Genomic DNA, 14,387 nt, shown 5'->3' on the forward strand with positions numbered 1-14,387 from the left:
TTTTGTTTTTAAAGATCTAAGACATCAATCAGATCCCAAATAAATTCTCTCTCTCTCTCTCTCTCTCTCTCTCTCTCTCTCTCTCTCTCTCTCTCTCTCTCTCTCTCTCTATATATATATATATATATATATATACACATACATACATACACACACACACACATATATATATATATATATATATATATATATATATCCCGGACACCATAGCTTGTCAAAATGTGAGCCTTTAGTTTCTACATCAGCTGACTAGGGCTCACCTAAGTTATAATGTCACTAGCAGATCCTATCTGCTGAAGGTACACAGAGGCAATAAATGGCCACCAAACATGCAGCAGCAGGGGCTCCAATGGGCCAGCAGATGGTGTAGATAACAAGAGCTGGTGTTGTCTTGAGTCACACTGTGAGGAAGTCCGAATCCTTAGGTGACGTGTGTGTGTGTGTGTGTGTGTGTGTGTGTGTGTGGGGGGGGGGGGGGGGGGTTGGATGGATGCTGCATTCTCGGCAAATGTCACAAGAAAACAATAGACACACATTATGGTAGGCAATCCACAACATGTACACAATTAAAAAAAGCACTAAATAATAACATTTGTAAACTACAATACTAGAAAGTGCTGTATTGACAAATGGTAAAGAGTGCAAGGGTAAAATTACATATTTTAAAAAAATATTAGTAAAACTGTGATATATCAGGTAACTTATCTGTTAATATATGTGGATGAAAGAGCACAGACAGAGAGATTTGGTAAGTATGGAGACTATACAGGATACTTAAAAATACTCACACTGTATAATCTGAAAAAAGGAAGGGGGGGAGGGGGAGAAAAAGAAGAATTAGGAATGATAAAATGGAACAAAAAAAAATTCTGCCAAAATGCGTTGAGGCTAAATAACTAATAAAGGTAGCAGGAAACAACGCAGTAAAAATATATGATTGCTACAGGAACAAAAGGGGGGGGGGATATTAATAGGGACCACTGGTAGCAGGAAAATAGAATAAAAACTTTAACAAAAAATATTTTTTTACCCTTGAAACACGTTATGCTTGTCCATATTTGACTAAGTTTCTAATTCTAAACAAACACTCCTGTAGCATTAGTATGGGCATTAGAAAGGCATTAAGGAGCTTTAGCATGGGCATTTAGAAGCTTTAAAAAGGATGCCGAATGCACATTTTTTTACACGTTTATAGGGATTTTACAAGCATTAAAACCACACCACAAACGCTTATAAACTGTAAACTGTAATGTTATTAATGTGCCGCAACCGCACTGCAAACGCCTGCCAGCTCATTAGCAGAGCATCACCATAGACTTGAATGGGAGGCGATGAAAGGCATCAAACTCCTCCAGACTCTACATGAGTCTTCAATTTTGAAGTGATGCGGCGCAAATCATTCCGTAGGTAAAACGAGCAGCAGGATCCACTGCAAGGGTATAACTTTTTTCCCTGGAGTTTAGCTTTAAAGTTTGTAACCAGCCAACAAACTTGTCCTGACAGGAAATGGGTAGAAATCCTCACAGACTGGAATTAAAAATTTAAAAAACACAAGCCTAACAGAATCTCGAGCCACTGATCAACAACACATTTGCATATTGTTACTTGTACTGGGATGTTAGCATACCTGGAAAATGTTGGCAATGTCCCGCAGATTGAAAATATAATGAAACTTGATTGCAGTAGGCAGGAAATTCTGCACCATTTTCTGGTTGAGCCACATTGCAGCCTGTATGACAGTAGGCCCAGTGCGGAGAATAGATGGGTGAAACGTGTGTTGCTGAAAGTGGAAGCTAAGTATCTTGGCAAAGATGGCTTCCAGTGCATCATTTGATGGAAAATTTACAGCAAATACTGTGAAATGTCTCTAATCAGATAAAATAAATTAAACATGATGCTTGTTTTAGTATACAAATGCATATTCAATTAATATTCCAATGTTTTAAATGTAGAAACCGTGAACGAATGACTGCTCAAAAAAAAAAAACTTTATAAAACACAATAGGCTCAATTCTCAAAGTTGTAACAAAGAAAACGACTATAAATGTTAGCTAAGTAACTGTAATTTTCAAACTCGGGCTGAAACCAGTTATCCTTTTTTGAAAATAAGGATCTGTATCCTAGTGTGTTGGTGAATTAAGTCTATAGCACAATGCTCTTTTTGGTTAAAAGGTGCAACCCAGCACATGTTCTACTATTTATAACTCTTTCCTTGTGGGCCAAGGTCTGTTTTCTTCCCATATATCAGAGGGTGGAAAAGGGACTTCAAGGAGAAATGGAAACAAATATGGTAAACCTGGGCTTCTCTCCATTAATTCCATACCACAATGGCTATGTTTGACCCCTCCTCTTTAGGATGGTGTCTTAGGGGGTGCCAACTGGCTGACACCCACTAAAGACACACATATTATTATTATATTATTATACAGTATTTATATAGCGCCAAAAGGTTTGCTCAGCGCTGTACATTATAGTGGGGGACAGTACATGAGACAGTATAGTAACAAAACAATACACGAGGGGTTCGAGGGCCCTGCTCTTTCGAGCTTACAATCTAGGAGATAATAGACATATAATAGAACTGTCCAAAAATCAGAAGATTTCAGACTAGGGTATTTTAATTGGTCTACATGACTTTAGGGAATGTTATAGCAAAAATCAACCTCAACAATAATCAAATAAACGATTATTCACATAAACACTCAATGACATGGTCAACAAATTTTGAAGTGTTTGGACTCCATGGATGAAGAATTATCTCCCTGATACTTTCAAACATTCATTGCTGCTGATGTGATCCATATTTATATGCTTGTACTTTTAGAGCACCCAGTGACATGGCACAATATACCACCCTAGAACCCCCACCCCTCTACCCTATCACTACCCACCGTCCACATTTCTTTCTTCCTTTTCCTTCCCTTTGTAAAGGATAAATTTACCTTATGTAATATGTTACACCTATATTCAGGGTGCATCCCGCACCTTCCCCCCCGATCCCCTGTTGTGACAGCTAGTAGGGGATCTTCTTCCCCTGCTAGCTGTCACAATTTGAAAAAAAACACGGCTATGCGGGATTCCACCCACCTAGATACGTCACTCATTCACAGTGTTTTGTGAATGAGAAAACTACAAGTCCTTGCAGCCTTTGCTGTGGAGCGCTGTGGTATTTAATTGAGTCTTCCTATCAGAATGTATCTGCTTGCCCATACGATGTACAGGCACTCAGATACAGTGACAGCTCTGCAGGAGACTTGCATGGCATCAGCTGGTCACTGGTGCAATGCTTTAGAGGCTCCAGAAACAAAAAAGAATAAATGCACATTTTTTTTACCTGCAAAAAAAATGTGCATTTATTATTTTTTGTTAAAATGTGAACTTATCCTTTAACATTTCTTCTCTCCATTTGTTTTTATTGTTTCTTGCCACATATGTGGCTGTTTTTCCTTGTGATTTCCAACCAGGCTATCAAATGTGCCATGTTTTTCCTAATGTAAGCTGTTCAGTATATGCTTGTATATCTTTTCTGCAAACCTACCTTTTCTTTGCAAAAGCATGAACATTTTCCAGCCCTATATGATAATTTCCTCCTCTACCAATTACTCTATTTAATTCATTTTTAATACTTAAAACACCCCATCCATTTATGTATACAAGCTTTATTTTGCTGACAAATTACTTTGAAAAACACCCCTAGCATTTCTGGTCATGGCCATCTTGAGTAAGGGCAGATGATTCATGTAGCATTTCTTTCTTGGAATCCTGCTGCCCTTAGCTCAGGAATGCAGGCAAGGTGGTGTGCTTAGCTAAGAAAACTCTCCTGAAGACTCCTGTATGACATCATTTGCCAACTGAAGTAACTGAAGAAATGTTTAGAAAAGAAAAGTTTAAAACAAGTAAATATATATTTTTAGATATTTTTTACTAATGCTAGGACTGAGCATCAGGATTAAAAATAGTCAATATTGATTGAGAGATTGAAGTTCTGCTTTAACTATCCAATACTACATCATTTGTTCCTGTCTTTTATGGCTGACAATTCTTGATATCTGCTTTTACTAAAAGTGTATTGCCTTGACCTCTCTGTTGTAGAGTTTAATGCTTGATATCTTTGCACTCAATTTTTTTTTCCCAATTAAAATTTATTGAAATGAAAAGGTACAATTCAAAGTTGGGACTTATTGCATTTTATGACAAGAGCCACTTTACATAAATCAAACTCATTCTTTCAAGCAGTGGAGCATGGGGCTATTTTTCACAGGCTCTGGGATACTGTTGCCTGGCACACTAAAAATCAAATCAAGTGAACAGTTTCTAGTTTGATTAACAACAGCAATTTGAAGTTTTAATAAAACTATTATTTTATTCAAACAGTCCATATCATATAGAATGCTGAAAAAAACAAATAAATAAGGCTGCCTAAAGACATTTGATAGCAGTCTGAAGAAACAGCTGATTTGGTTGCCACCAGTTGCTGCAGACTGCATGCTCATATTAAACAAGCCTAACTTATTCAGTATACTTGGCAGTGCAAAAATCGTTAAGTAAAGTGCAAAGTGCTTATCAGTCATTCAAAATTAGTTTACTGTAGACAGCTCAGTTAAAAGATAACCCAGTTAAGAAATTAACTGTAAATGATTGATTGATTGAGCGGGAAACAGTATTGCATTCACAGTCTTACTAAAAGATCCCATATATAACAATTTTTTCCAGTGAAGTAAGACGTCATTAACACAGTTTTTTTAAATGAAAAATTATTTAACTACAACCAACACAAAGCAACTGTAGACATCGACAGTTGAAATTAAAATGTAACCAAAACGGACAATGTGAAAACTAGATATACAGGTGTAAAGTGGTAGGTTTTAGGAAATACAATTTTACCTGCAGTCTTTGGTTAATGGTAAAGCTTCCAGCAGTTGGATTCATACACGCCACATACTGGCAGTTATGAACTTCTTTTAGGGTCATCTTCTGCCGTTCATACCTACAACAATAGATTAGAAAGATTAAGTGCCTTTGTTCCATTAAAATATAACACTGGTAAATTAATTTTGTATTTATTACATTACAAAATCATGTGAGAATGTTACCAATGTCCATAGTCAAGGTGCTGTCTGATTAGGGCGTGTGGTTGGACCGTTCCATACTTGTCAACCTCAGGCATGTTCATGTCATCGATAAAATATACCAATTTTTTATTTCCTATTGGGCCATAGTTACGTCCTGCTTTCTTCTCCAAGGACTTCTCTAGAATCCCTGATGGAAGCAGAAAATGTAAACTAAATACTTGTGCATTGAAGGAGTTATAGAAAGGAATGCTTCTTCAACTTCTCTGTGTAGCCAACAGAAAAGGCTGTCTCCTCCTCATTATGCTAAAATAGGGATTCACGACTCAAACTTATTTTAACATGGAAGTAATTAGAATTCTTTGACATAATTGAAGGGTATTGCTAGAATGTATCAAGCATCTGAACAGACTAAAACAAATGCTGTTCTAAATGCTCATATGTCACTTGATAATTGTTTTTACCATTTTGAGAAAAAGATCTCCAAACAGGACAGAGGGGAATTAAAAAAGTTAATTGCGGTGAAATAAAAGCCTTACACTTTTTTTTAAAAACTATGTGTTTATAGTAAAACTAATAAAGGAAGAGGAAAACATTTTTTGAAAGTGGAGAGTTGATTTTGTGCATTGGTATTTTAGTGTTTTTGCTGCATGTAGTTGGTAGGTTTGGCCAGAGTAAGGGGAGATTTAAGTGTAATGATTAGCCTAAGAGTTAGGTTAATGGTGAGGTTCAGGGGCGGTTGCAAGGTGTCACTTGATTTGTAACCCAATAACTTGTTAACTCTAGGTTCTCTAGTAGTAGAATCCAATGTACCATTTTTAAAGCATGTGCTGTGACTTTCCAAGATATTGGGAAGCTTAGTTATGATTGATATCAGAATATATGCTATCCAGAATCCATTTATAACCAGTTTATTGGTTGATATCTTATCCTGCTGGGACCAAGGAAATGTCCCTGATGTTTACCTAGGCCAAGAAAACAGAACTATAGGTTGACAAAGTACATTGGAGCACAATGATGATCATTTATTATTATTATACAGTATTTATATGGCGCTAAAAGGTTTGCTCAGCGCTGTACATTATAGTGGGGGACAGAACATGAGACAATACAGTAACAAAACAATACACGAGGGGGTCAAGGGCCCTGCTCTTTCAAGCTTACAATCTAGGAGATTTAAATAGGAACTACTGGGTGTTCAAAAATAATACATGGTATACAGTAAATGCCATTGTAAATCAGTTACCATTTTATACTGTTACTAATCTCTCAAAATGGCTTGTACCAAATCGATACATTGTGTTAAAAATATTGTATAATATTTTCTGTGATATACTTTATGTGTGTGTATATGAAAAATATCAGTTTTATAAAAAATCATGGCTGCGGCTTTAGTTGAAATTTTCCATCCTCCAATACCCCCTCCCTCTCCCGCTCCTACCACTTAGGCAGAAATCTTCCAGGGCTTTGAGGGTTATTACAGCCAAGGGACCTATGAAAGGCATTCACTAAGAGTGCTGACTATGCTCATCCTTTCTGTTCCTTTACCTTGATAATAGATACAATGCTGATTCAAAAAACATGTTCAATGAAACAGGTTGGGTTGTATTGTTTAATGGATGGCTTATGTTGTATTGTCATGCCATTTGTTGTTGTTGGGCTCTGCGCAGCCAACCTTTATGCCATCACCCTGGTTTAGATGGTTTCTGCTTTGTATATGTCCATAGTTAGCAAATACAGTAAGCAATTTGCAGGTGCTCTTATGCCCAAGTTCACTATTTCATCCATTACAGTGTCTCCGCTTTGTTCTAAGATCCTGTCCCTTTGTATTATCTAATAATTAAATGCAGGAATGGCTGGGGTATGCCTGTCAAACTCTTGGTAGGTTACTGTGAAGTTACAATCATGTTTGATTTTAAATTAAGGTCCCCTGTAAATCCTATTAGGATAACACTGAACCTCATGATCCTTAATCACCTCAATATGAAGTTATATGTTACCTACCTGTAAAGGCATATCTGGATCCATGTTAAATTTTAGGACTTTTTCACTCCACGGGATAAACATTCTAGTTTTGTTATCCAAATAATAGTCAAAAACTTAGAAAGCACATTGAAGCACAATGATGATCATTTAAATAGGAACTACTAGGTATTCAAAAATAATACAAGCATACAGTGAATGCCATTGTAATTCAGATACCATTTTATACTGTTCCTAATCTCTCAAATAAATGGCTTGTAACAAATCTATACATTGTGTTAAAAAGATTGTAAAGTATTTTCTGTGATATAATGCATGTGTGTGTATGTGAAAGATATCAGTTTTATATAAATCATTATTTCTTTGTCTCACTTGTAATTATATATGTACATGGAGGGCAGCCATATTCGTTCATTACATGCTCATATACTGCTTCCTGTTTTGACTGCAATGATTGTGCATCACAGCTCCTTCTCACAATGCACATCTACAAAGCCAGCCATAGAATAATTTTAATCCATCAATGGTCAGGATGGTTTTACTGAAGTCGATCTATCACTTGACTTCTGTACAACCAGCCTGTCAGGGTTTTTCTGGCAACTGTAGCCGCCAGCAGTGATCATTTTAATGTGATGGCACTGTCAGAATACAATAGTGCAGCGAGAGGAATTCCCCCATCAACACTGACTGTGTTGATGGAGGAATCAAGTAATTTTCTTTCCTTCAACCCATAATTGAAAGAAAAGAATATTGCATAAACTATGGCTAGCATTAGTCAGCTGACCATCTGAAAACAATGCACTCCCTAGGTGGCTGGTATCTTATCTTAACAGCTGTTAAGCAGGGATGTTGAATGAAGCCGAGTAAAATACAGAGCCCCCTCTAGTAAGTTATCCACAAATCTCTATATTAATACAATAAACATGGAAAAGAAGGAATTAAAATGTGAAACTCACATCACAATTTACTTTAACTTAAACATGGATTCAAAATAATTGCTCACTAGAAACACAATACTTCCTCTGTCTTGCTTACTTTGCAGCGCAGCTGATGTGGTATAGTAGTTGAATGGAACTTTAGATATCATGTAATGGTCAGACAGGAAGGCCAATCTGTCATTCAGGAACACCGTCTTGCCCACTCCTGCACCTCCCACTAACATAACTGGCTTGGCTTTCTGTATCAGCAGGTCAGTAAAGTATCCCAGACATGTGGTTTCAGAGGTATGGACAAAAACTGCCTGCAGGGATGAAAACATAGTAATTTGTCAATATAGTAATGGTTTCCTAAGCTCAAAATGGCAAATCTAAAATTAAAAGATTTGAAATAATCAAACATAATAAGTGTGGTTATAAAAAAAAAATAACACCAGAATATGTAATTGCTTACTTAGAAACCAAAGACATCACTGTGAAATCAATAAATATAATAAAGAGGAGATCAGTGTTAATGAAGCAGAAATTCATGCTGAAAGCATTTAGTCTTCACTCATACCTAAGATCATTACATCCTTTTTAACATATGGGAATGTGCATCCCAAGGTCTAGTAATGGTTGCTTTTAGAACTATTTACAGAGCAAACAATGTACTATGGAGACTACACTAGAAAACTATGGGTCAATTTGGGTTGAAGATGTGAGTGAGCCTTTGAATACATACACATTCATTTAGTTATACAAAAGAGCAAGGATAATGTATGGAAAAGAAAACATCAGCTATTTTGTTTCACTTTTAAACTTTTTAGGAATAAAATGGAGGCTATGTGGCTTTATGGAACACAAACTTTTTTTTCATAGTATGCTTTTCATACAAAAAACAAGGTAAATCTACTTAATTTATTAAACTGGAGCAAAAAAAATATAAAAATATGGTCCACTTCCTTACAAGTATAGGGCTGTATCCAGACTCCTGCATCCAGACTCCTGTTCTAGTAAACCCCCAGAGAAAAATGATATATCTACTGTGGTGCTGCCTCAAACTCAAACAATACTGGTCTGAGGTTATCAGTGCAGTAATGGTGTCCTCTCTCGCAGTCTCCAGATCACTTTTCCCTGCTCATAGAATTCTTACAGTTCGGTGCATTTCACCTCCAGAAACCCTAGCTCCATCCCCACACACACAATAGCAGATTGGCTACTGGAAATGAATAGGTGTATTACATATGCAAAGGAAACATATCTCTTACTTAATGCTATGCGCAAAAACATAACTGGATATCTTGTAGTCTGTATTTAACCGTCACACTTTGTTACCACTTTTCTGTGCATATTTATATTGACTGGTTTGTGCAGGTTATGTCATGTCTATTCTATGATCACATGCTTCATATTGTATTAGGTTGGTTTCAGACAGTACCTGACAAAATGTAAGGTTTTTTTTTTTTTCGTTTTTTTTTTGCCCTGAGGGACACATTGGGGTTGATTTACTAATGGCAAACATTCTGTGCACTGCAAGTGCAGCTGCTCCAGAGCTTAGTAAATGAGGTAAAGCTTCACTTTGCAAAGAATACCCAATCACATGCAAGGTAAATATAAAAAACAGCATTTTTGCTTGTACATGATTGGATGATAGAAATCAGCAGAGCTTCCCCTCAGATCTTGCAGTGCACAGACTATTTGCCTTTAGTAAATCAACCCTCCTGTGTTTTTGTGTGTATTTAGCACATAACATTTCCAAAATATAAAATCTTATAAAAAAAAAAAAAATAAAGTCAGCAGAAAATATTATTAGTCTTAATTCTTTACATAAACCTATGGCCTTAAAGCCTAAGTTTAGTCATTTTATTTTAAATCAGCACAAGTGACTATATTTACTATTAATTCAAAGTGTCCCTTGTGCTGATGGTTGCTGCTTTTAGTTGAAATCTTCCATCCTCCAATACCCCCTCCTACCACTTAGGCAGAAATCTTCCAGGGCTGTGAGGGTTATTAAAGCCAAGGGACCTATGAAACGCATTCACCAAGAGTGCCAACAATGCTCATCTTTCTGTTCCTTTACATTGACAGTAAATACAACGCTGATTCAAAAAACATGTTCAATGAAACTTAGGTTGAGTTGTATTATTTTATGGATGGCTTATGTTGTATTGTCATGCCATTTTTGTTGTTGGGCTCTGTGCAGCCGACTTTTATGCCGTCACCCTGGTTTAGATGACTTCTGCTTTATATACGTACAAAAAAAAAATCATAAATAAATGCTTTTAAAAAAAAAATAGGCTGTAAACCTGGACTCAATCTTATACTTGAAAAAAATGTCCATAGCTAGCACATACAGTAAGTAATTTGCAGGTGCTCTTTTGCCCAAGTTCACTTTTCCATCCATTACACAGTGTCTCAGCTCTATTCCAAGATCCTGTCCCTTTGTAATATCTAATAATTTAATGCAGGAAAGGCTGGGGTATGCCTGTCAAACTCTTGGTAGGTTACTGTGAATTTAAAAAGAACTGAGTATGCCTAGTTACAATCATGTTTGACTTTAAATAAAGGTCCCCTGTAAATCCCATTAGGATAACATTGGACCTCATGATCCTTAATCACCTCAATATGAAGCTATATGCTACCTACCTGTAAAGGCATATCTGGATCCATGTTAAATTTTAGGACTTTTTCACTCCACAGGATAAACTTTCTAGTTTTGTTATCCAAATAATAGTCAAAAACGGTTCCTTGCCCTGGAAATTTCACCGCCTTCATTTCTTTGATCCACCAATGGCTGAATTCAGCTCTGTAATCCATTAGCTTGAAACAGAAAAAAAATACATTAAGGTCAATCTTTTTTTGCCGATAGAAATAATGAATATGATCTCATAAGCAGCCTCAGGCTTCCCACAATCCTGGACACCTGAAGTCCCAAGCACCAGCTGCATTACACCGGAGCCAGAGTCCATGGCGCCAACTCCAGGATAAAATCTCCTGAAAGTCTCTGCCTTATTGTAAACCTCATTTTTCATAATGTGCTATCCTTATATTTCATCTAAAGCAGATCTACTACATAATAATTTGTCTCAATTTAGATGGATTAGCTGGAAAGTCTTTCACACAGCAAAGTATTATATGACTTTAATTTCACCTAGTGTACTGAATTCTTTGTTTTGTTGCCCCTCTGCTACTGAATACATGCTTTTTTGCAGATTTTTGGTGTTTGTGTTCAGTATTTAAAGGTGGTTTACTAGCGGTAGACCCAAAGACTTGTTGCATGAGAATGAATGTCTGCATTTTATCAAAGGTGTATAATCTGTGTTTATTACAGATTTCAATCAACATGAAAGGAAATACAAAAAGAGGCCCCCTTAGTCATAAATTCCGTAAGTGCTGCACCAACCTGGGCATGTATGAAACGTTTTAACATATCTGGAAGGGACAATTTAGTTTTCATAGAATAGTACAGGTTTGCTGTTACTTTATTTCCAGCAGTAATAAAAACTAATATGAAAGAGGAAAGGAAGATGTGATATGAACTAGAAAAGGAATATTTGTTGAAAAGACAAGAGGGAGAAAAATGGTGGGAGAAGAGTTTAAATGCATGGTATGATGGATACCTGGACTCTAAAGGCCCATTCGCACTATAGGGTGCATTTACTAAAGGCAAATAAATTGTGCACTTTGCAACTGAAGTTGCACTTTTTTCTTAGTAAATGTGGCAATCTTCACTTGGTAAAGAATAACAAATCAGGTGCATGCAAGCATGATGGAAATCAGCAGAGCTTTACCACATTTACTAAGTTCCGTGGAAATTGAGTGAATCTGCACTTGTAAAGTGCATAGTCTATTTGCCTTTAGTAAATCAACCCTTATGTGTTGTGTTAAGGCACCTGCATTAGTACAACACCTGATCATGTGTTAAAACTGCTGAAATAAAGTATATGCAACCCCTAATAATGATCTTCTCGTATTTGTTCTTTCATGGCCTGTAACTTACAATTAGAAGTGTTATGTTATATGTGTTTCATGTGTGCAAAAAAACTGTTAATCCTTCCAGAAATCTTGTATTTGATCATTTCCTGTGCTCTGCCTCTGCTGCACTATCATCAGTTAGCAGTTATTTGTATTCTGCAATCTCAGTGGACTACAGAACCCCTTCCCTAATGTTATAGAGATGGGGAGAGGGGATACGTTTGGTAGTCCTATCACATTTCCTGCACTAGATTGACAGGGCTAATCCAGCAAGTGAACATTGTCACCTTAAGCCAAAAAGTGTAAGGTAAAAATAAGGGAAACAAACTAAATAAGAAAACACATGTAGCCACCACATCTAAGGACTTGTAAGCTGCAATATATTACATTTTTGATTTTGCGTTTAGATACATTTTAATTACACGCCAACAAAGATATACAGTGGAGGAGATTTAATAAAAATGGTATCTGGTACAGCGGTGCATCCTAACTGATCAGCTTCTAACTTTAACTTGTTCAATTAAACATTGACAATAAAAGCTAGGAGCTGATTGGTTACCATAGTGCACTTGTGCAAAGGCTCTGTAGGTTGTGGTAAGCTGTGAAAGAGTGTCATGAAAATTCTTTTGTAAGCATACAAAGTGCCAGGCTTGCAATTTCAAATGCACTGCAGAGAAAGAAGCTGGCTGGTCCAGTTGGCAACACTGCTACGCTGTATGAATGCTCCATTTCTTTTATGTAGGGTCAGCCTGAATGGATGGAAGCACCAAGGTGGACTGACTGCTGCAGTGCCACTGCAGTTTGTTATGGCACATAAAGGTCTTACAGGCGGCAGCGGGAGCTGGTAGCTGCTGCCATTACCATTTGAGTGGCTGTAGTCTAGCAACTATACAGCCACCACATCTAAGGAGGTAATCTGCAGTATATCACATTCTTGTTCTTGGGGCAGGTCATTCATTATGAATCAGTTTGTAGCACACTTTTTTTTTTTTTTTTTTTTTTTACACGCAGTTGCCCGCCAGGGTTCATGTGCTAATGTGTATTGATTTGACATGTGGTACAATTTTACTAGAACCCAAAAGTCAGTAGCAATAACATAAATATAAATAGAGAGAATACTTAACACTTTATACAACTCATACTGAGTGGGCTAGCAAGAGACTCTCTCTCTCCTGCTTTCTAACTGTGCTCGCATAAACATTACAAATTGCTTGGCTGGTTTTCAGATCCTATGGCTTCTGTGTTTCCCAGACTCACAGAGCTGAACAAGTATGCAGATTGGGAGCTGGGATTTCACTGGCTGCATACTTTTTGCAGGTCAGTGATTTTTAAAAATTAAAGCCACATACAAGCAGGCAGCTAGCTTTTTCAGAAGGAGGTACAGCAGGCAACATATTCCACATTTCATATTCCATTACTGGCTTCCTTTTACCCGTTTCCTTTACAATCTTAAGCTCTTCTCTAATAGTACTATTTGTCTGTACTTGTATTTGACAGACTGCTGGTAGAGTAGGGATTGGCAATAGGGATCACTTTGATGCAATAAAGTGGCAGACCAGAGTTCCTTGCACTTCTCAGCTGTAAGCAGGCAAACCTGCAGCACATTAACCACGTCCCGACTGCCCTATACTGGAAAAACTGCTACAGGGCGGCACGGGTGCAGAAAATCATGTATATATATATGTGATTTTGCATCTCCAGGGTAGGGGGCATGCGCTAGGCGCACATGCGCCCTACCCGCGCCGCCATTCAATTACCAGGTCCTGGCCGGTGATTACTCGCCGGTGCCCAGTGATTGCTGAGCTTCTCCGATGGGGAGGAGAACTGTTTGTAAACAAAACAGTTCTCCTCCCTGTCAGCTCGTGCACACTGCTTTGCATGATCGCCCCTCATGTTAACCTCTTCCTGCTCAGTACCATTAGTACAGTGTTAGTGCTTTTTTTTGGCACTGATCACTGTATTGGTGTCACTGGGGATGTCAGTGACACGAAGTCAGTTCCCCCCAGTGTCAGAATGCCCATCACAGTCCCGCTGATCGCCGCCAATACTAGTAAAACTAAAAATTAAAAAATCCCAGTATATATACCATTTGTAAAACACTAGAACTTTCACGTAAACTAATCAATTTACACGTATTGTTTTTTTTTTAGCAAACACATGTAGCAGAATACATTTTGGTTTAAATTTATGATGAAATTTGATTTTTAAAATTTTTTACTGGACATGTTTAATAGAAAAAAGTCAAAAATATTGTGTTTTTTTTCTCAAAATTGTTGGTCTTTTTTCTTATAGTGCAAAAAAAAAAAAAAAAACACACAGGCGATCATATACCACCGAAAAAAAGCTCAATTCATGGAACAAAAAGGATGTAAATTTCATTCGAGTTCAGCATTGCATGACCATGCAATTGTCAATTAAAGTAACGCAGCGCTGTAACGCAAAA

General features: G+C 37.1%; 1 protein-coding gene across 1 annotated transcript in view; it reads right to left on the bottom strand.

The window, feature by feature from the left end:
- DNAH11 (dynein axonemal heavy chain 11) overlaps nucleotides 1-14,387 on the bottom strand; it is a 363,722-nt gene that overhangs the window by 151,958 nt on the left and 197,377 nt on the right. The window contains exons 46-50 of the mRNA XM_089673152.1: nucleotides 10,616-10,789; nucleotides 8,088-8,292; nucleotides 5,094-5,259; nucleotides 4,885-4,987; nucleotides 1,628-1,867 (exon numbers count right to left, since the gene is read on the bottom strand). Coding sequence (XP_089529278.1) covers nucleotides 1,628-1,867; nucleotides 4,885-4,987; nucleotides 5,094-5,259; nucleotides 8,088-8,292; nucleotides 10,616-10,789 — 888 coding nt within the window. The remainder of the gene's footprint in view (nucleotides 1-1,627; nucleotides 1,868-4,884; nucleotides 4,988-5,093; nucleotides 5,260-8,087; nucleotides 8,293-10,615; nucleotides 10,790-14,387) is intronic.

The sequence above is a fragment of the Staurois parvus genome, unplaced genomic scaffold, assembly GCF_062004578.1.
Source record: "Staurois parvus isolate SC_StPar_1 unplaced genomic scaffold, SC_StPar_1.0 ptg000136l, whole genome shotgun sequence".
NCBI classification, from domain to species: Eukaryota; Metazoa; Chordata; class Amphibia; order Anura; family Ranidae; genus Staurois; species Staurois parvus.